Source organism: Chelon labrosus (genome assembly GCF_963514085.1).
Source record: "Chelon labrosus genome assembly, chromosome: 2".
NCBI lineage: Eukaryota > Metazoa > Chordata > Actinopteri > Mugiliformes > Mugilidae > Chelon > Chelon labrosus.
Genome location: NC_140338.1, coordinates 3,215,522 through 3,238,944, shown reverse-complemented (window position 1 = coordinate 3,238,944; position 23,423 = coordinate 3,215,522). Strand labels below are relative to the sequence as shown.

The following is a 23,423-nucleotide window of genomic DNA, read 5'->3' as shown; positions in this document are numbered from 1 at the left end:
TACCTTGTCTTCTTGCAGTTCTTGGTCTACTTCCATCCTACCTCTCTGTCAGTTTATCTTATTGAATTGGGAAGAAGTGTGTTAAAGTGTGGTTCTCCACTTGCTTCTCTGAATCAGCTGACTCACATCTGACAGGAGATGTTTCCACTGGTTCACATGTGGTGAATGTTTCAGTGATTCTGTTGTTTTGCCAAATAAGTGACCTGTATTTCAGTAAACTGCATTTCTTGAAAGGGTTACTAGCTTTGTGGCCATTGTTGGCCAGGAATGTTTGGAATGAAACTGGAGAGGACATTTTTTTTCATGACACTCAGAATGAAACCATAATGACAAAGGTTTGTCTTTTGTTGATATTTAATAAAAGGTTTTGAATCACACTTGAGTATTGATCAGAGGAGCTCACACAACTGACTATGAGCATCAGAAAACAGGGGAGGATAAGGAATCAGGATGAACAGAGGAAAATTACTACCAACCAGATGATTGTTAAAAAGTAGCACAACATTTATAAACACCATCACATAATCACATCATCGTCTCTTTCATTACAAACTTTCTCTGAAAATGATTAAAAACCAAATCACTTCTGCAATAAACAGACTTGTTTCAGCTCTCCTGGAAGTTTATTCTGGTACTTGTTAAAATCTTACTAAAGAAATGTGACACTCACACAAATAACTTTGATAATGTTTCCATATCATCACACTGACAGCAGCACATGTCCTGAACAAAAAAAAAAAAAAATGGCTGTAAGTACTCGTCTTTTAGTCCAATTTGGATGTGAATGCTTCATTACAACAAAGTGTGTGAGTGTGAATAAAGTGTGAAGATCAATAAGTTCATTCATTCATCTCAAAGCTTCGTCATTAAATGGATCAGACAGTTTGATTGACAGGACAGATGATCAGAGGTGCAGAGTTTTTACCACCATCATTATTACAGGGACTGAAGTATGGGTAAAGTTTGTCAGTGAAGGAGCAGCCAGTAAAGGAGTAGATAAGATCTGCAGTATCTACATCATGAAAGGAGACCAGACCCTCCTCATAATCCACAAACACCCCCACCTTCTCAGGACGAGAACGAAGAGAGAGACGCACTGGAGGACCAGCAAAAGCTTTGTATTAATTTCCATTTCTCAAACATACAGTCCAGAAACCATTCTTAGGTCTCAATTTGATGTCTCCCGTCCTGTTGATTGACTCTCTGGCCACTCCTAGATCCCAGTTAGTTTTTCCTTTAACTTGAACCTGAAAGTAAAATCTACCTGAAGAGAAACTCTTCTTTCCTAAAACGTTGACACATGCAGAAAATCTCTCTGGGTTGTCTGGAAGATTCTTCTTCACATCACTATGATTCACTTGTTTTCCATCAACAGACAGCTTGAGTGCAGGATGTGCTGTATCAGGATCAAGAGTCACATCCACTGCATACTGCTGGACCCTCTTTAGCTCAGCCTCAAGCAGCAGCTTCTTCATGTCTTTACTGAGTGTCTCCTCCAGCTGAGTCACAGCTCTCACCACAGTCCCCTCATATGATGGTGGACGGACGCTGACCTCTGTCCAGTCCTTGGTGGGTGGAGCAGCTTTCAGGGAGGAGAAGCTTTGGAGGAGGTGGAGGTGGTCTTCAGAGCGTGAGAGCTGCTTTATCTCAGAGCTCCTCTTCATCAGCTCAGAGACTTCCTGTTCCAGATCTTTGATGAGACCTTCAGCCTGTTTCTCTGTTGTTTTCTGTTTGTCATCGATCTCCTTTATGAGCTGGTTCAGGACTCTCTCAACAGACACCTTCAGAGCAGTGAAGACATGAACACCTTCTGCTTTCTCTCTGTCTGCAGCATCTTTACTCATCTTCACTGACTCTTTCATCTCCTCAATCTTCAGTCGTCTCTTCTGGATCATCTGCTGAATTTCATCCTCTGTCTTCCCCAGCTCTGCCTTCTTTCCTTCATATCCTTCTTTTAGAGGAACAGCTTCATGTGTCTTGTGGTCTAAAACAGAGCAGAGCATGCAGACACATGTCTGGTCGGTCTTACAGAACAGCTCCAGAGGTTTATCGTGCTTCCTACACATCCTGTCTTCCAGGTTGTCCACAGGGTGGATCAGCTGATGTCTTTTCAGGCGTGACACTGTCAGATGAGGCTCCAGGTGAGAGTCACAGTAGGAGAGCAGACACACCAGGCAGGACTTCAGGGCCTTCAGTTTGGTTCCAGTGCAGACGTCACAGGGAACTTCTCCTGGTTTGGCAGCTTGTTGCTCTGAGCTGAAAACCCACAGTTTAAGTAGGGATTTATTGATTGATGAGTTATTGAACTTCTATCAGACCTCAGACATAATACGTTAAAAATACACTGAGATCTTTACTTATTTTATCTCTAGCAGCTCATAAAAAGAGGTCAATAGGTCTGTTTTACAACCATCTGCAGCTCCACCTGAGTCTAAAGTTCATCAAACTCTCCTGATGGTTGTTGTTTTCTGACCTATGGTGGACACAGAGAGGAACTACATCAGACTTAATTTATTATTTAATAGGCAGCATTTGTTGATCACTCTTTGTAAAAACAACATTCAGACTTGGTCCCTCCTTCACCAGAGAGTGAGCAGAGGAGTTTGAGTGAGCTAGAAAGTGAATGAAAAGGGGGAGTTGTGTTAGCGGGAACTAGATTGAAGCAGATTTTATATTTTGTTCTAAAGCACTAATGTCTGGACTGAAGCTCTAAGTTTTGATGCTGGTTGTTGAAACACAGTAAATATTATCAGCTGTACTCACCAGTATTTGAGTCAGATGTAGAGAAAGAACAGATGAACTCAGTTGAATTTTTTTCAGATTTGTCTGGACTGCAGCCCTGCCGTCGCTCTGACAAACTTTCACTTTCATTTTTGAACCTGGTTTTTTACCACATCCTCTGACTGCAGCTCTGTTTGTCTTGGTTTATTTCCTTCTTCAAGTTGAGATATGAGTATAAAAACAAACACACTGCACAAGAGTTTTTCTCTTCATACAGACACAGACATTGTCTCTGTCACAGAGATCGTAGTAATAACAAGTCAGCACCTTGAAAATAAAGTATGAAAGGGGAAGGGAGATGGAGAGATAGACACACAACTATTAACATGCTATACAGTCGAAGCACACAATGCATAATTAGGATAGAATAAATTAAATAAGAAATTCAAAGACAGGAGAGAGAGAGAAGAGAGTAGAGGTGACACGGGATGTTCCTCATTTTGATGATATTATGCAGGTGAAAGAAGTTTGCAGTGAAGATTGCAGTGATAGCCTCAAAAGCTTGTGCAACTCAATATTAAGTTGGAGTTACCATAATTTTGTTAAAGTTATTCTGTTGAACCACAATTCAAAATCAATGTCTGATTTTCATTACTTAGTTTTCAGTATTTTTTTCATTTATTGTTACTTTAGTCAGTATCAAGTTATTTCAGTGACCGCTGTGGGTTTTTCTTTCTTCAGCAGAAGGCTACCAACAATTTTGTCCACGTCTGTATATGAACTATACATATATTTCTCAATGTTTTTCTAAATTTAATGTGTTTCATAATCTTGTCTTTCACAAATTCTCCTCATGGTTGTCATTACACTGAACTCCTGGACACAGAGAAGACACCGGACGTCCTGGGGGCGTGAGACCGAGAAGGTGAATAAGAGTTTTAGGGGGTTGGCCCGAAGACTGCAGAGTCTGATGCTTTGATACAAACTGTGACACATTCAGGTTGGTCCCGTCCACCAATAAAACCAGAGTTAATTTTTTCCTTTCTAACACACTTGGAGCAGTCTTTCTCAGCTCTTGCTGATGTGATTAATAGGTTTGAGAAGTTCTCGGGATACCTCAATGAGCGGGAAAGACTCCATCCCACAGTCCGGCACCTGTTTATGAACGCACCTGAAAGATTCAGGTATCTTGGTATCTTTATTACTCCCAATCTAAACTCATTAATTTCTGCCAATTATGATCCAGTTATTTTAAAGTCAAGGAATCTCTAAAGAGGTGGATCTCACTCCCCTTATCTGTGACTGGATGAATAAGTACTTTCAAGATGAATGTCCTTCCCAAATTTCTTTAACTGTTGCAGTCAATCCCACTCCCACCTCCTCATAAATTCTTCCAAGATATGAATAAAACTCTTCCTAACTTCATTTGGTAAAATACGCGCCAAAGAGTCACACGACTATACCTCCCATTTGACAGAGGAGGCCTAAAGCTGCCAAACCTTTTATGGTACTACTGGGCAGCCCAACTTAGAGCTCATTGCGTCCAGAGTTATGTTGGGTAAAAATGGAAGCATCGTCCGCAAGAGGGCTAGCGTTACATTTATATTTACATTTATATTCTGAACCTTTTAAGAACCCTAACCCTAGCACCATGATGACATCCCACCTTTGTCTTGCACCTATCTGAGGAAACACAGAGTTCAAACCTGGTACGAATGACTTAGGATTCAAACAATGGTCACACAAAGGAATTAGAAGGATTATTCATTCATTCATTTTCTATATCCGGTTATTCCTGTTAAGGGTCGCGGGGGTCTGCTGGAGCCTATCCCAGCTGTCACCAACGGCCAATTTAGAATCACCAATTAACCTAATGAGCATGTCTTTGGACGGTGGGAGGAAGCCGGAGTGCCCGGAGAAAACCCACGCAGACACAGGGAGAACATGCGAAATCCACACAGAAAGGCTGTCCTCTTTAAACAGTGTTGGAACGGTTTGCAACCCAGCATCAGCGAAGTAAAGGCCAGATCTCTACAACCTACAATATATTTTCATTTCATTCTAAAGAGTCATCCGACTTAAAAAGAAGGTTGTGGAGTGAGGACTTACAAGAGGACTTGCAATGTGTGTTGGACAGTGAGTGGACTCAAGTATGCTCAAAGGCCCAGAGCCTTTCAGTTAACTCTAGACTTAAATTGATACCTTATCATTGGATAATGAGGACCTCCATTACCCCAGTAAAGTTGAATAAATTTAATCCAGACATTCCAGACACCTGTGTGAAATGTCAAACTCAAAAAGGCACTCTCTTCCACTGCATCTGAGGATGTGAGAAGATGCAAAAATTTTGGAAGGAAGTAATACGTATAATTTCCCAAATCATTTCCAAACCCATTCCTATCTCTCCTGAACTCTGTATCTGTCATGGTTCTAGTTTTTTGATTCCTGTGTTCATGTTTTGAGTTTCATTCATGTTTCATGTTTTTCAGTTTCCTGTTCTATTTTGTTAAATTCTTGATTTCCTGTTTTGTGTTACTTCCGTGTTTTCCCCCTTTTGATTAGATCCTTGGTTTTTCCTTGTGTTGACCTGATTTGTGTCACCTGTGTCTCGTCACCCTTCTGTTCCTCGTGTCTGTATATATAGCCCTGCCTTCGCCTTTGTTCCTTGTTGTGTCATATTGTTTGTTTGCCTTGTTCATGTCTTCCATGTTGTAGAGTTTCATGTCAAGTTCTAGTTTCATAGTGTTTGGATTTTTGCTTTTTTTTTGGATATCCTGCCACGTCAGCAGCACTCTTAGTTTTTGTTAGTTTTGTCTTTTTTTATTATTAAATATCTTTTTTGTCTACTCCTGCCTCAGCCTTTAAAGTTCTGCATTTGGATCCTAAACCTCCGTTACCCAAAACCCTTCTTGACAGTATCTTAAGCCTCTATCCTGAAAATCTTTCCTTAAAATCACATGAAATCAAATTGATTAATCTTTGCCTTGTCCACTCAAAACGTCTCATTGCCATGTACTGGAAAAATATGTTATGTCCCCCTATTAGTCATGGAGTTAGTGCTGTATTTGTATGCTGTAGTTGGAGTTCATGCTGTATGTTTGTGTACACTCTGTATTTCTAAATCACAATGTCAATAAATATATGTTTAACACAAAAGGTTAACTTTTTCTTTTGATATTTTTGAGAGCTGATTGCACGTTGAAAGAACTTCCTCACCACTGATCTCTGTAAATGAGGTCCAGATGGTCTACCTTGTCTTCCTGCAGTTCTTGGTCTACTTCCATCCTACTTCTCTGTCAACGAATCTTATTGAATTGGGAAGAAATGTGTTAAAGTGTGGTTCTCCATCTGCTTCTCTGAATCAGCTGCATCACATCTGACAGCAGATGTTTCCACTGGTTCACATGTGGTGAATGTTTCAGTGATTCTGTTGTTCTACCGAATAAGTGACCTGTATTTCAGTAAACTGTATTTCTGGAAAGGATTACTAGCTTTGTGGCCATTGTTGGTCAGGAATGTTTGCAATGAAACTGGGGTGGGAGTTCTTTTCTTGACAAAATGAAAACATAATGACAAAGGTCTGTCTTTTATGGATATTTGATAAAAGGTTTTGAATCACAGTATGGATCAGAGGAGCTCACAAAACTGAATATGAGCATCAGAAAACAGGAGAGGATAAGGCTTCAGGATGAACAGAGGAAAATCACTACCAACCAGATGATTGTTAAAAAGTTAACAGTTATAAACAGGGGCATAGCACCAAATCCTGAGCCCTGTACACTCTTAATGTCAGTGGGCCCCTATCCATGCCATTGCAAGAAGCACGCAAGTAAAAAACAAAAAATTGGGGGAATTTATTTATAAATAAACAAGCATAAATCGGGTTTTAAGCTAAAATCAGATCAGATTATATTGATGACTGGTTCTTTCATTCACCAGCTGAATTGATGCATTTGGTCTACTTGTGCTCAGACACCTATAAACATTAGGCTACATCTGGTTTGTGTACTAACGTTTTGATCCGTGACACATTTTGATTTAAAAACATTTATTCTTGAACAGGAGCCAACAACTGTACACAGAGAATCAAATCAAATAAACTATCTCATTTTTCAATAAAATTGTTTTTCAGCTTGCAGGAAAAGAAATAAAGCCTTGCTAAAGCCTTACACAAGATGTATGGATGTAATTTACCGACTCTGGACTACGACAACGTTAATGTAAATTGGATAAACTCGGTTGACCTTTCGTAAAGAAAGCAGTTAACAGTTGCTTCCCCTCATTCTACCTTATTTTTTTTTCTTTCCACTCTTTGTGTTTTTTGGGCGGCATGATGACAGTTAGCCTCCAGGTCATTCAATCTGCGCTCACTGACGTACTCGTCGCCGGCCGCTGTCTATGAGCGGACTAAACCATTTTGCGTCTCCAAGAGGGGGCCCCCAGAATGTCCAGTATGTTGGGAGGGCTGTGACACAAAGTTCATTCTCTCAGTTGATGTTATCAACATATTTGAAATACATTATGACACCAATTAATTGGAGGGCCCAATTCATTCAAAAACAAATAAATAAATTCAGGATTTTCGTGGGCCCTCTCCCTACTCGGGCCCTGGGTAGTCAGGTCCCCTTTTCCCCCCAATACCACGCCCATGGATATAAACACCATCATATAATCACATCATTGTCTCTTTCATTACGTACTTTGTCTGAAAATGATTAAAAACCAAAACTCTTCTGTTCAGTTATGTTAAAACTGTTCTTTCTCACAGTCAGACATTCAGTTTGTAATTACTGTAAAACATCCAGAGATGTTTGAAAGTAATAAGATCAACATCAGAGTAAACGTCGACGTGTTTGTGGATGGTTCTGTATTTAGAGACCAAAAGGGAGTCGACAAAACATCACAATCACAATTGTAACACCTGGAAAATTAAAGATTTTCTTACAAGTTACTGAGCTAGAGGATCTTATTTAAAAATGTTCACATGATGAGGCCAGACCTACTCTAAACTGTAGTTAGTCACAAACTTGTTTCAGCTCTCCTGGAAGTTAAGAAATGTGATGCTCACACAAATAACTTTGATTCCGTTTCCACAGCATCACACTGACAACAACACATGTCCTGAACACAAAATGGTTGTAAATCCTCATCTTTTAGACCAATTTGGATGTGAATATTTCATTACAACCAAATCTGTGAGTGTGAAGATCAATAAGTTCATTCATCCGTCTCAAAGCTTCATCATTTAATGGATCAGACAGTTTGATTGACAGGACAGATGATCAGAGGTGCAGAGTTTTTACCACCATGATTCAGACTAGGACTGAAGAATGGGTAAAGTTTGTCAGTGAAGGAGCAGCCAGTAAAGGAGTAGATAAGAGCTGCAGTATCTACATCATGAAAGGAGACCAGACCCTCCTCATAATCCACAAACACCCCCACCTTCTCAGGACGAGAACCAAGAGAGAGACTGACTCGAGGATCATCAAGAGCTTTGTATTTATTTCCATTTCTCAACCATATAGTCCAGAAACCATCGTGAGGACTCGCTGTGATGCTTCCCTTCCTGTTGATTGACTCTCTGGCCACTCCTAGATCCCAGTCAGTCTTTCCTTTAACCTGAACCTGAAAGTAAAATCCACCTGAAGAGAAACTCTTCTTTCCTAAAACGTTGACACATGTAGAAAATCTCTCCGGGTTGTCTGAAAGATTGTTCCTCACGTCACTATGATTCACTTGTTTTCCATCATCAGACAGGATGAGTGCAGGATGTGCTGTATCAGGATCAAGAGTCACATCCACTGCATACTGCTGGAGCCTCTTCAGCTCAGCTTCAAGCAGCTTCTTCATGTCTTTACTGAGTGTCTCCTCCAGCTGAGTCACAGCTCTCACCACAGTCCCCTCATATGATGGTGGACGGACGCTGACCTCTGTCCAGTCCTTGGTGGGTGGAGCAGCTTTCAGGGAGAAGAAGCTTTGGAGGAGGTGGAGGTGGTCTTCAGAGCGTGAGAGCTGCTTTATCTCAGAGCTCCTCTTCATCAGCTCAGAGACTTCCTGTTTCAGATCTTTGATGAAACCTTCAGCCTGTTTCTCTGTTGTTTTCTGTTTGTCTTCGATCTCCTTTATGAGCTGGTTCAGGCCTCTCTCAACAGACTCCTTCAGAGCAGTAAAGACCTGAACACCTTCTGCTTTCTCTCTGTCTGCAGCATCTTTACTCATCTTCACTGATTCTTTCATCTCCTCAATCTTCAGTCGTCTCTTCTGGATCATCTGCTGAATTGCATCCTCTGTCTTCCCCAGCTCTGCCTTCTTTCCTTCATATCCTTCTTTCAGAGGAACAACCTCATGTGTCTTGTGGTCTAAAACAGAGCAGAGCATGCAGACACATGTCTGGTCGGTCTTACAGAACAGCTCCAGAAGTTTATCGTGCTTCCTACACATCCTGTCTTCCAGGTTGTCCACAGGGTGGATCAGCTGATGTCTTTTCAGGCGTGACACTGTCAGATGAGGCTCCAGGTGAGAGTCACAGTAGGAGAGCAGACACACCAGGCAGGACTTCAGGGCCTTCAGTTTGGTTCCAGTGCAGACGTCACAGGGAACTTCTCCTGGTTTGGCAGCTTGTTGCTCTGAGCTGCTGCTGCTGGCTTTCTGTTGAGATTCATGTCTGAACTGAGCAACCATCTCACTGATGAAAGTGTTGATGTCTAGTTCAGGTCTTGTCTCAAACACTTTATTACACATTGGACACTTGCAAACATCAGTAGTATCCCAGTGTTGAGTGATGCAGTGTTTGCAGAAGTTGTGTCCACACGATGTAGTGACCGGATCAGTGAACACATCCAGACAGATGGAGCACAGAAACTGATCTTCAGATCTCAGACATCTTGCAGCAGACATGTCTACACACTGACAAGAAGAGAGAAAGAGAGAAAAAACAAGTAGAGATTTATTGATTATTGATGAGTTATTGAACTTCTACCAGACTTCAGACATAATAAGTTTAAAATACACTGAGATCATTACTTATTTTATCTCTAGCAGCTCATAAAAAGAGGTCAATAGGTCTGTTTTACAACCATCTGCAGCTCCACCTGAGTCTAAAGTTCATCAAACTCTCCTGATGGTTGTCGTTTTACTCACCTCAGGTGGAGACAGAGAGGAACTACATCATACTTCATTTATTATTTAATAGGCAGCATTTGTTGGTCACTCTTTGTAGAAACAACATTCAAACTTGGTCCCTCCTTCACCAGAGAGTGAGCAGAGGAGTTTGAGTGAGCTAGAAAGTCAATGAAATGTGGAGTTGTGTTAGTTGGAACTAGATTGAAGCAGACTTTATATTTTGTTCTAAAGCACTAATGTCTGGACTGAAGATCTAAGTTTTGATGCTGGTTGTTGAAACACAGTAAATATTATCAGCTGTACTCACCAGTATTTGAGTCAGATGTTGAGAAAGAACAGATGAACTCAGCAGAATTTTCTTCAGACAGAAACACAGAGATTCGTCTGGACTGCAACTCCGTTGCCTCTCTGACTAACTTTGACTTTCATTTCAGGAAAGTGACGTTGAATCTGGTCTTTACAGTTTTACTCCTCCTTGGATTACAGCTCTGTTTATCACGGTTTATTTCCTGCTTCATTATGAGATATGAGTATAAAACCAACACGTTGCACAAGAGGTTTTGTATTTTTGTATCAGTCTGTACAACTCCTCATCTGTGTGTGACAGATGACACCCTGGACTTTTGTTTTTCTTGTACATTTGCACATGCTTGTTTGGTTATTGGCTGTAATTTCATTACATTTCATTGCAATCTAATTTAACTTTTTGTAATATTGACTTTTAATAGTCACTTATTCACTTATCTCATAATTTTTGTAAATACTGTGTTGTGGAGTGCAATAAGTGACGAGACAAGAGATGGAGATGTGTCAAGTCAACTTTACTCTCCACTTTTTGTAAACTTCAGAATACTGTCAGCGAGTCAGGTGAGAACTGCCACAAAACGTAAACACGGAACTGTAAACTTGAAAATCCTAACTCCCTTAAAGGTACAGTCTTTTGGTGAATGTCTCTCTCATTGTTCATTGTGGGTCACCACAGTGTATAGATTTTTGTTCTTTCTTTAGTTCTCTATTTTTTTATTGTTGATTTTTAGCTTTTTGTTATATTTATGTATGGTGTTGAATACCTGTACATTGCTGCTGCAACAGAGAAATTTCAACGTTCTAAACTATAGACACAGACATAGTTTCTGACACACAGACCACAGGAATCACAAGTCAGCACCTTGAAAACAAAGTATAAAAAGGTAAAAGTAAAAAGTAAAAAAAAAAAAAAATTATAATGAGGTAGAAATTTACAAAAAGTGTATTTGCAATATACAAGAATATTAATATATAGCGTAACTATAAGAATATATTCTGTAAACACTGTAAATATAGGGCAAATAGTATATACAAGTGTAAATATACAATATTTACAATACACAAGAATATAAAATATTAATTGGACAGAAGATATACTGTGTATATATGTACGAGTTATTTACAAATATGTCGTTTTTAATAATATTTAAAATAATATAGAAGATACATGCAAAAATGCTGTCTAAAATACACGTGTGGACAAAATTGTTGGTACCCTTACGTTAAAGAAAGAAAAACACACAGTGGTCACTGAAATAACTTTAAACTGACAAAAGTAATAACAAATAAAAATTTACTGAAAATGAACTAATGAAAATCCGACATTGTTTTGAATTGTGGTTCAACAGAGTAATTAAAATAAAAAATAAATAAATAAATAAATAAAAAACTGAATGAAACTGGCCTGGACAAAAATGATGGTACCCCTAGAAAAGACTGAAAACAATTTGACCATAGGGACATGTCAAACTAAGGTGTGTCCTGTAATGAGCATTACTGGTGTCTTAAAACTTGTAATCAATCAATCTGCCTATTTAAAGGATGAAAAGTAGTCACTGTGCTGTTTGCTATCATGCTGTGTACCACACTGAACATGGAACACAGAAAGCTAAGGAGAGAGTTGTCTCAGGAGACTAGAAACAAAATTATAGACAAGCATGTTAAAGTTAAAGGCTACGAGATCATCTCCAAGCAGCTTGATGTTCCTGTGACTACAGCTGCTCATATTATTCAGAAGTTTAAGGTCCATGGGACTGTAGCCAGCCTCCTTGGATGTGGCCGCAAGAGAAGAATTGATGATGAGTTGAAGAGACGGACAATACGAATGCTAACCAAAGAGCCCAGAACAACTTCCAAAGAGATCAGGGGTGAACTCCAAGGTCAAGGTACACCAGTGTCAGATCGCACCATGCGCCGCTGTTTGATACAAAGTGGACTAAATGGAAGATGACTGAGGAGGACTCCACTGTTGATTTGGAATTTGCCTAAATGCATATTGACAAGCCACAAAGCATCCGGGAGAATGTCCTTTGGATAGATGAGACAAAACTGGAACTTTTTGACAAGTCACATCAGCTCTGTGTTCACATGCAAAAATGAAGCATACAAAGAAACACGGAGGGGGCTGGGTTATGTTCTGGTCATGGGTCATGGGTCCTCCAACAGGATAATGACCCAAAACAAATAGCTGAAAACACCCAAGAATGACTGAGAACTATTCTAAAGTGGCCTTCCATGAGCCCTGATCTAAATCCTATTGAACATCTGTGGATAGAGCTGAAACCTGCAGTCTGGAGAAGGCACCGTTCAAACCTGAGACAACTGAGGCAGAGTGGTCCATAATACCTGTCAACAGGTCCAGAAGTCTCACTGAGAGTTACAGAAATCACTTGATTGCAGTGATTGCCTCAAAAGATTGTGCAACACATGGAGGCAGAATAGAAAAGAGAAACCACTCAGGGGGTTGGCCCAGAGACTGCAGAGTCTGATGTTATGATACAGACTGTGACACATTCAGGTCGGTCCCATCCACCAATAAAACCAGAGTTAACTTTTTCCTTTGATCCTGTTGAGTCTGTACTACTGTGCAGATGAACAACAACACACACAGACAGTAGGGGAGAGTGGGGTAAGATGAGCCAGTGGGTAAGTTGACCCACCCCTTGTATCTAGGTAACTGTGCACATGTTTTCTCATGTGACCATAAATTCAAGAAGCACCCATCATTTCCATCTTGCTGTGATGCAGAGAAGCATATGGGAGAAGTGGAAAGTTGTTTTGTTTTTTTTACACAAAAACAGTTTTTTGGTTGTCAAAGTAAATTTTCTGCGTATCAGGTAAAATGACTGTTATGTCAAAGCAAATTTATCCAGGGCTAAAATTATATATTATACGTGTTGGTGATTTGCTAACATATAAAATCATGTGAATCACTTCATTAAAGATTAGCCTGAATATCTAAGCTAGCCCATTTTTTCCAAAATGGTGGCTATGGGGCAAAGTGAGCCAAAGGCTGTGGGGTAAATTGAGCCAATGGTTCAACTTGCCCCACCAAAAGACACTGAAATTCAGTTAAGTCTCTGACGTATAAAATGTTATTTCGGTTGAGTATACTCAACTGGTTTGGCATATTTGTCATATGATAACCATTGTAGAAAAGGTATGAGAACCTACAAGAGGAAAACAAGCTGGGGCTCAACACCCCTCGAAGAGATGGAGAGATCAGCCAGTGATGTCAAGAGTGGAAAGTCCATCAGATCAGTGGAAAGAGAGAGAAATATTGACAGGGCAACATTGAGGAGGTGCATGAAAACGAGGGAGGCCGAGGAAGTAAAAACAGTAGGGTACAGTGGAACAACAGAAGCAAAGAGAGTCTTCTCAGAGGAGGTGGAGAAGGAGCTAAAAGACCATATCAAGAAGTTTGCGGAGCAGTTCCATGGCCTTACTCCAAAGAAATGCCCTGAACTGGCGCTGCAATTGGCAGAAAGAAGCAATCCAGCAACTGGAAGAGAAAGGTTTAGCCGGTAGGATGTGCAAGAAATGACATGACTCAGTAGGCTGGCACAGACAATTTGATGACACTTCTGAGTATGAGAGGTCCAGCATTGAAAGAAGTGAACCAGACATCTCAGATCTGCTGGTGGTGACTTTGTCATCGTAAAATTTGCATTTAAATGCAGAAGCCACTATTACATTGGCTTGGTTGACAGTCTTGCGGGCAACGAAGTGCCAGATTTCTCATAAGAACCCGAGGGATCACTGACGCTAAGAAACCCACCTTTGCATTCAAGGAAAAGGATGAGGCATCTTTCCCACTGAGTGATGTGCTAAAGAAGCTCCCCCAACCTTAAAAGGCTGAAGGAACTGCAAGAAGGGAGCAGTTCATATTCCCCTGCAACCTTGACAGTCGGAATATTGAATAGTTGTTTCGATTAAATGGTTTTGAAACTAACTGGTGATTTGTTCCCACAAGTTCAAAACTGTTAAAACTGTTTGTTAGCACTTTATGCTCAGGTTTACATTTTGAAACTCAGATGGTCAGTTTACCCACTGACTTGGTTCAACTTACCCCTAACCTGGGGAAAGTGGAACCACAGGAGCACTTTTTTTTGAGAAGTCATTGTTTTAGGCAGCTTTGTCAGATATACATTCCGATCATACCATTAGACAGGAGACATCCTGAAATAAAGGTATATGTTCATTGTATTTCTGTGTCATTTTCCCTCGCCTCCAGGTCAACATAAGTAAAAAGTGGCTCATCTTACTCCACTCTCCCCTACGTCAGGAAGCTTTTTACGGAGCAGCAATCAGGACACCAGCAGTTTTTGAGGGATGTTGTTCTTCCTGAAAAGTCTCAGGAAGTAAAGTCTCTGGTGGGCCTTCTCCACCAGCTCAATAGTGTTTGCACCCAAGTTTAGGTCCTCTGTGATGTGAACTCCTTGGAAGCTGATATCCGACACCATCTCCACACCAGTCCTGTCTATCAATAAGGGCTGGATGTCTGTTTTATTCTTCCTGTAGTCCACAATGATCTCCTTAATCTTAGCTGTAATTAGCATCAAGTTGTTGTCTCTGCAAGACAATGTCAACTGCTCCACCTCATTCCTGCAGGAGAACTCGTCCCCTCCAGAGATGAGCCCCACCACCATGGTGTCATCAGTAAATTGGACAATGGTGTAGTTGTGGTGGGTGGGGGTGCATTCGTGGGTGTAGAGGCTGTAGAGGAGGGGACTCAGCACTCAGTCCAGTGCTGAGCCTGAGAGACATGGAGGTGTGGGGGCCCACTCTAACCCTCTGCCATTTTGGAAACCAGTCTGTGGGGTAGGATGGTGAGCAGAGCTACAGTCTCCCCTGCTGTTCCAGGTGGGACCTGTTGGCCCTGGATATAAACTGGCATGAGTAGAAGGTGAGAGATGAATGACATAATGTGACTCTGAACCAGTTTCTCAACACATTACTATTGGCCTGTAGTCACTGAGGCTGGTGATGGTTGTTTTTGGGGTAAAGGGCTATGATGGAGGACTTCAGGCAGGATGGGACAGTGGTTAAAGATCCTGGTGTAGACCCCAGCCAGCTAGTCTTCACAGTCCTTCAGGATATGTGCAGTGAAGCCATCAGGTTCAGCTGCCTTCATCAGGTTGACTTCCAGCAGCATATGCCTCATTTCATGCTCCTCCACTGTGAAGTGAGAGTTGTTGTGGGACATGAGGTTTGTTGTTGATGTCAATCCTTCTTCTATAGTGGTAACTACCATAGAGAGCTGTGGTTTATTGCACATTGAAAAGACTTCCTCACCAGTGATCACTGTAAATGAGGTCCAGATGGTCTACCTTGTCTTCCTGTAGTTCTTGGTCTACTTCCATCCTACCTCTCTGTCAGTGAATCTTAATGAATTGGGAAGAAGACTTTTAAAGTGTGGTTCTCCATCTGCTTCTCTGAATCAGCTGCATCACATCTGACAGGAGATGTTTCCACTGGTTCACATGTGGTGAATGTTTCAGTGATTCTGTTGTTTTACCAAATAAGTGAACTGTATTTCAATGAACTCCATATCTGGAAAGGGTTACTAGCTTTGTGGCCATTGTTGGCCAGGAATGTTTGCAGTGAAACTGGAGAGGGAACATTTTTTTCTTCTTCATACTTAAAATGAAAACATGACAAAGGTTTGTCTTTTATGGATATTTAATAAAAGGTTTTTGAATCACACTCGTGAATGGATTAGAAGAGCTCACAAAACTGACTATGAGCATCAGAAAACAGGAGAGGATAAGGCATCAGGATGAACAGAAAAAAATTACTACCAACCAGATGATTGTCAAAAAGTAGCACAACAGTTATAAACACCATCCTATAATCACCTCGTCTCTTTCATTAAGTACTTTGTCTGAAAATTATTAAACATCGAATCACTTCTATACAGTTATGTTAAAACTGTACTTGTCACAGCTAGACATTCAGTTTGTAATTACTGTAGAACATGCAGAGCTGTATAAAAGTAATAAGATCAACATCGGAGTAAACCGGAAGTTAGTCACATACTATTACATATTTCAGCTATCCTGCAAGTTATTCTGGTACTACACGTTTCCACAGCATCACACTGACAGCTGCACATGTCCTGAACACAAAAATGGTTGTAAATTCTCATCTTTTGGGACAATTTGGATGTGAATACTTGATTACAACAAAATGTGTGAGTGTAAATAATGTGTGAAGATCAATAAGTTCATTCATTCATCTCAAAGCTTCATCATTAAATGGATCTGACAGTTTGATTGACAGGACAGATGATCAGAGGTGCAGAGTTTTTACCATTGTTATGTGGAAAAGGACTGAAGTATGGGTAAAGTTTGTCAGTGAAGGAGCAGCCAGTAAAGCAGTAGATAAGAGCTGCAGTATCTACATCATGAAAGGAGACCAGACCCTCCTCATAATCCACAAACACCCCCACCTTCTCAGGACGAGAACCAAGAGAGAGACTGACTGGAGGACCAGCAAGAGCTTTGTATTGATTTCCATTTCTCAACCATACAGTCCAGAAACCATTCTGAGGTCTCAGAGTGATGGCTCCTTTCCTGTTGATTGACTCTCTGACCACTCCTAGATCCCAGTCAGTCTTTCCTTTAACCTGAACCTGAAAGTAAAATCTACCTGAAGAGAAACTCTTCTTTCCTAAAACACAAACACATGTAGAAAATCTCTCTGGGTTGTCTGGACGCTTCTTCCTCACGTCTCCACAGTGAACTTGTTTTCCATTATCAGACAGGATGAGTTCAGGATGTGCTGTATCAGGATCAAGAGTCACATCCACTGCATACTGTTGGACCCTCTTCAGCTCAGCCTCAAGCAGCTTCTTCATGTCTTTACTGAGTGTCTCCTCCAGCTGAGTCACAGCTCTCACCACAGTCCCCTCATATGATGGTGGACGGACGCTGACCTCTGTCCAGTCCTTGGTGGGTGGAGCAGCTTTCAGGGAGGAGAAGCTTTGGAGGAGGTGGAGGTGGTCTTCAGAGCGTGAAAGCTGCTTTATCTCAGAGCTCCTCTTTATCAGCTCAGAGACTTCCTGTTCCAGATCTTTGATGAAATCTTCAGCCTGTTTCTCTGTTGTTTTCTGTTTGTCTTCGATCTCCTTTATGAGCTGGTTCAGGCCTCTCTCAACAGACTCCTTCAGAGCAGTGAAGACCTGAACACCTTCTGCTTTCTCTCTGTCTGCAGCATCTTTACTCATCTTCACTGACTCTTTCATCTCCTCAATGTTCAGTCGTCTCTTCTGGATCATCTGCTGAATTTCAGCCTCTGTCTTCCCCAGCTCTGCCTTCTTTCCTTCATATCCTTCTTTCAGAGGAACAACCTCATGTTTCTTGTGGTCTGAAACAGAGCAGAGCATGCAGACACATGTCTGGTCGGTCTTACAGAACAGCTCCAGAGGTTTATCATGCTTCCTACACATCCTGTCTTCCAGGTTGTCCACAGGATGGATCAGGTGATGTCTTTTCAGGCGTGACATTGTCAGATGAGGCTCCAGGTGAGAGTCACAGTAGGAGAGCAGACACACCAGGCAGGACTTCAGGGCCTTCAGTTTGGTTCCAGTGCAGACGTCACAGGGAACTTCTCCTGGTTTGGCAGTTTGTTGCTCTGAGCTGCTGCTGCTGGCTTTCTGTTGAGATTCATGTCTGAACTGAGCAACCATCTCGTTGATGAAAGTGTTGATCCTCAGCTGAGGTCTAGCGGAGAAAATGTCTTTACACATTGGACAATTGCATACGTCAGTAGTATCCCAGTGTTGACTGATGCAGTGTTTGCAGAAGTTGTGTCCACATGGTGTAGAGACTGGATCAGTGAACACATCCAGACAGATGGAGCACAGAAACTGATCTTCAGATCTCAGACATCTGGCAGCAGACATGACTACACACTGACAACAAGAGAGAAAGAGACAAAAAACACAGTTTAAGTAGAGATTTATTGATTATTTATGAGTTATTGAACTTCCATCAGACTTCAGACATAATAAGTTTAAAATACACTGAGATCTTTACTTATTTTAACTCTAGCAGCTCATAAAAAGAGGTCAATGGGTCTGTTTTACAACCATCTGCAGCTCCACCTGAATCAAATGTTCATCAAACTCTCCTGATGGTTGTTGTTTTACTGACCTCAGGTGGAGACAGAGAGGAACTACATCAGACTTCATTTATTATTTAATAGGCAGCATTTATTGATCACTTTTTGTAAACACAACATTCAAACTTGGTCCCTCCTTCACCAGAGAGTGAGCAGAGGAGTTTGCGTTAGCTAGAAAGTGAATGAAAAGGGGAAGTTGTGTTAGTGGGAACTAGACCGAAGCAGATTTTCTATTTTGTTCTAAAGCACTAATGTCTGGACTGAAGCTCTAAGTTTTGATGCTGGTTGTTGAAACACAGCAAATATTATCAGCTGTACTCACCAGTATTTGAGTCAGATGTTGAGAAAGAACAGATGAACTCAGTTGAATTTTCTTCACACAGAAACACAGAGATTCGTCTGGACTGCAGCTCCGTCGCCTCTCTGACTAACTTTGACTTTCAGGAAAGTGACGTTGAATCTGGTCTTTCCAGTTTTACTCCTCCTCTGATTACAGCTCTGTTTATCACGGTTTATTTCCTGCTTCATTTTGAAATATGAGTATAAAAACAACACATTGCACAAGAGGTTTTGTATTTTTGCTATCAGTCTGTACAACTCCTCAGCCGTGTGGGACAGATGACACTGATTTTTAGCTTTTTGTTATATTTATGAATGGTGTTGAATACCTGTACATTGTTGCTGCAACAGAGAAATTTCCCAGTTTGGGATTAATAGTCTGTCTGTCTGTCTGTCTGTCTATCTATCTATCTATCTATCTATCTATCTATCTATCTATCTATCTATCTATCTATCTATCTATCTATCTATCTATCTATCTCAACCTGCTAAACTATAGACACAGACATAGTCTCTGACACAGAGACCATAGGAATCACAAGTCAGTACCTTGTATAAAAACAAAGTATAAAAAGGTAAAAGTAAATGAAAAATTATAATGAGGTAGAAATTTAGAAAAAGTGTATTTGCAATATACAAGAATATCAATATATATAGTAACTATAAGAATAGTAAAACACTACATAAGGACATAATAATATAGGGCAAATAGTATATACAAATGTAAATATACAATATTTACAATACACAAGAATATAAAATATTGATTGGACAGAAGATATATTGTGTATATATGTACAAGTTATGGATAAATATATTGTTTTTTAATAATATTTAAAATAATATAGAAGATCCATAAATTCTGTATTTTACACATGTGGACAGAATTGTTGGTACCCTTACGTTAAAGAAAGAAAAACCCACGGTGGTCACTGAAATGAACTGACAAAAGTAATAACAAATAAAAATGTACTGAAAATGAAGTAATGAAAATCAGATATTGTTTTCAATTGTGGTTCAACAGAGTAATTAAAAAAAACTAAAAAAAAAAACTAATGAAACTGACCTGGACAAAAATGATGGTACCCCTAGAAAAGATTGAAAATAATTTGACCATAGGGACATGTCAAACTAAGGTGTGTCCTGTAATGAGCATCACTGGTGTCTTAAAACTTGTAATCAATCAATCTGCCTGTTTAAAGGATGAAAAGTAGTCACTGTGCTGTTTGCTATCATGCTGTGTACCACATTGAACATGGAACACAGAAAGCTAAGGACAGAGTTGTCTCAGCAGATTAGAAACAAAATTATAGACAAGCATGTTAAAGTTAAAGGCTACGAGATCATCTCCAAGCAGCTTGATGTTCCTGTGACTACAGCTGCACATATTATTCAGAAGTTTAAAGTCCATGGGACTGTAGCCGACCTCTCTGAATGTGGCCGCAAGAGAAGAATTGATGACGAGTTGAAGAGACAGATAATACGAATGCTAACCAAAGAGCCCAGAACAACTTCCAAAGAGATCAGGGGTGAACTCCAAGGTCAAGGTACATCAGTGTCAGATCACACAAGTTTAGGTCTTCTGTGATGTGGACTCCTCAGAAGCTGATATCTGACACCCTCTCAACACCGGTCCTGTCTATCAATAAGGGCTGGATGTCTGTTTTATTCTTCCTGTAGTCCACAATGATCTCCTTAGTCTTAGCTGTAATTACCATCAAGTTGTTGTCTCTGCAAGACAATCAAGTTGTTGTCTCTGCAAGACAATGTCAACTGCTCCACCTCATTCCTGTTGGAGAGTTCGTCCCCTCCCTCCAGGTCGAGCGCCTGAAAGAGTGGCAGCAGGTCACAGTAGCTCCGTGATTCTTACAATTTTTGTGTGTTCCTTCGATCTTTTTTTTTTTTTCTAACTTATTCTTGAATCCTATGCCAAAAAACTATCACCATGTTTTTTGGCCGCTTTTGTCTTTTTAAGCTGCTTTTTTTCGTTTTTTCTGGACTTTCAGTGCTGAGCTGTAGCGCTCAGCAGAGTGGCCGTCCTTTCGTATACACACGAGAGCAACTGCTAGCGCTGTCCATACCCCCTGCGCTGTTCGGAGCGAGGCCTGAGATTCCCGAGGAACTTAGGAAGAAGCGCCGGAGATGCCGTGCTGGCGCGAAAGTGAAAGAGCGGAGACGGAAATTCAAACCAGCGGTACCATCTGTCCTTATGGGGAACGTGAGGTCTCTGGTTAATAAGATGGACGAACTGTGTGCGCTTGTTAGGACCCAGAGGGAGTACGCCGTGAGCAGTATTTTGTGTTTTACGGAGACCTGGCTGCACGCGAACTTCCCGGACCACAGTGCATCTTTACCCGGCTTCAAGACTCTACGGGCGGATAGAGACACGGTCCTGAGCGGTAAGAAGAACGGCGGCGGGATTGCTGTTTTTGTGAATGAGAGATGGTGCAACCCTGCTCATTTGACTGTGAAGGAGCGTGTCTGTACGCCGGACATTGAACTTTTAGCTGTGGGAATGCGTCCATATTATTTACCGAGGGAATTCACGTCTGTCATCTTTGTGGGAGTTTACATCCCTCCCTCAGCGGACAAGGCAGCAGCGAGTGACACCATCCACGCCACTGTTGCCAGGCAACAGTCCAAACACCCGGAAGCCCTCGTTGTCATTTCTGGGGATTTTAACCACATCACCTTGGACACTGTTTTACCCACTTTCCACCAGTTTGTTCATTGTGCGACCCGGGAAAATAGAACTCTGGACCTACTGTATGCTAATTCAAAGGATGCATACAGTGCCACTGCCCTGCCCCCACTGGGACGGTCTGATCACAACTTGGTGTTGTTAACACCTGAGTATGTCCCTGCAGCGAAGAGACAGCCTGTCTCCACGAGGACAGTTAGGAGGTGGAGTGAGGAGGCTAGCGACGCTCTGCAGGACTGCTTTGATACCACCAACTGGGACGTGCTCTGCCAGCCCCATGGGAATGACATTGACAGCATGACAGACTGCATCACGGACTATATAAACTTCTGTGAGGATACAGTAATCCCTACAAGGACTGTCCGCTGTTATCCTAACAACAAGCCCTGGATCACCAGCCAGCTGAAGGATCTGCTGAACAAGAAGAAGCAGGCCTTCAGATCTGGAGATAAGGACGAGTTGAAGAGGATACAGTGGCAACTCAAGGTCCAGCTGAAGGAGTGTAAGGACGCCTACAGGAGGAAGTTGGAGGTCAAGCTCCAGCAGAACAACACCCGGGACGTGTGGAGGGGCATGAAGCTGATCACTGGCTTCAACATCAAAGCCAAACAACAGGACGGTGGCCCAGACAGAGCCAACGAGCTTAATGTCTTCTTCAATAGATTCACCACTGGACCCCCTGCTGGCCCTCCACCCCCCACCACTCCAGTCTTTACACCCCCCCAGACGGCCAATCAACAACTCACCACTGATCCCTTCCTGCCTATCACCTCTGCTCTCCCCCCTACTCCCACCCCCACTGAGAAGACCAGCCCTATGACTGTGACGCCTGGCCAGGTGAGAAGACAGCTGGAGAGAGTCAAACAAGGCAAGACAGCAGGCCCCGATCGTGTCAACCCCCGGGTCCTGAGGACTTGCGCTTCACAGCTGTCTGGCATCCTGCACTTCATCTTCAACCTGAGTCTGAAGCTGGAAAGGATACCGGTGCTGTGGAAAACATCCTGCATAGTGCCGGTGCCCAAGAAGCCCATCCCATCTGGCCTCAACGACTTCAGACCGGTTGCACTGACGTCACATGTCATGAAGGTCCTGGAGAGACTCGTCCTGGCTCAGCTGAGACCCCTGGTGACCCCTGTCTTGGACCCTCTTCAGTTTGCGTATCAGCCTCATGTTGGTGTGGATGATGCTGTCATCTACCTGCTGCACCGTGCTCACTCTCACCTGGATGGTGGAAAGGGCTCTGTGAGGATCATGTTCTTTGATTTCTCCAGTGCTTTTAACACCATTCAGCCCTTTCTGATGAGTGAGAAGCTGCTCAGGATGGGTGTCAGCTCTTCCATTGTTTCCTGGATTACTGATTACTTGTCTGACAGGCCCCAGTTTGTGCGGCTGGGGGGCTCCCTGTCTGATACTGTTGTCAGTAATGTGGGGGCACCACAGGGGACTGTCCTGTCTCCATTTCTGTTCACTCTCTACACCTCTGATTTCCAGTACAGCTCTGGGTCCTGCCACCTGCAGAAGTTCTCTGATGACTCTGCAGTGGTTGGGTGTATTAGAGATGGACGGGAGGTGGAGTACAGGACACTGATCGCAGACTTTGTGGAGTGGTCCCAGACAAACCACCTACTCCTGAATGTGGACAAGACCAAGGAGCTGGTCATTGACTTCAGGAAGAAGAGGACACCAGTGGAGCCCATCTCCATCCAGGGTCTGGAGGTGGAAGTAGTGGACCATTATAAGTACCTGGGAGTCCACATGAACAGCAGACTGGACTGGAGGGACAACAGTGATGCTGTGTACAAGAAAGGACTGAGTAGACTCTACTTCCTGAGGAAGCTTAGGTCTTTTAACGTGTGCAGCAAGTTGCTGGAGATGTTCTACCAGTCTGTTGTTGAGAGTGCCCTGTACTTTGCTGTGGTTTGTTGGGGGAGCAGCACCAGCAAAAAGGACATAAGTAGGATCGACAAATTGATCCGAAAGGCTGGTCATGTGATTGGCAGTAAGTTGGAGACGTTTGTCTCAGTGAGGGACAGGAGGACACTGGACAAACTGCTCTCCATCATGGACAATCCGTCACATCCACTACACCAGACAATAGAGGGGCAGCGGA

The 23,423-nt window shown here is 42.0% G+C and overlaps 1 protein-coding gene and 1 pseudogene across 2 annotated transcripts; both read right to left on the bottom strand.

Moving 5' to 3' along the window:
- Positions 1 to 875: 875 nt before the first annotated feature.
- LOC311506320 (zinc-binding protein A33-like) lies at positions 876 to 6,005 on the bottom strand (annotated as a pseudogene). The gene is made up of 2 exons: positions 5,938 to 6,005; positions 876 to 2,256 (listed from the first exon to the last, which is right to left on the bottom strand). The product of its transcript is annotated as a zinc-binding protein A33-like (transcript).
- Positions 6,006 to 7,973: 1,968 nt separating this feature from the next.
- On the bottom strand, positions 7,974 to 18,344 carry LOC311506310 (uncharacterized protein). The gene is made up of 4 exons (XM_084570221.1): positions 16,409 to 18,344; positions 16,263 to 16,267; positions 14,466 to 14,865; positions 7,974 to 9,627 (listed from the first exon to the last, which is right to left on the bottom strand). Exons 1-4 carry the CDS (start codon positions 18,053 to 18,055, stop codon positions 7,975 to 7,977), a joined length of 3,705 nt encoding a protein of 1,234 aa, XP_084426347.1. The 5' UTR covers positions 18,056 to 18,344; the 3' UTR covers position 7,974.
- Between the last annotated feature and the right edge of the window lie 5,079 nt (positions 18,345 to 23,423).

What these genes read in the sequence shown, in the direction of transcription:
- LOC311506310 (XM_084570221.1), bottom strand. Translation starts at nt 18,055, where the DNA reads ATGTCTGCTGCCAGATGTCTGAGATCTGAAGATCAGTTTCTGTGCTCC. An exon ending in ACATCCCTCAAAAACTGCTG is followed by an intron (nt 9,628 to 14,465) that starts GTGTCCTGATTG and finishes TCTTCTTGTCAG; the next exon opens with TGTGTAGACATGTCTGCTGC.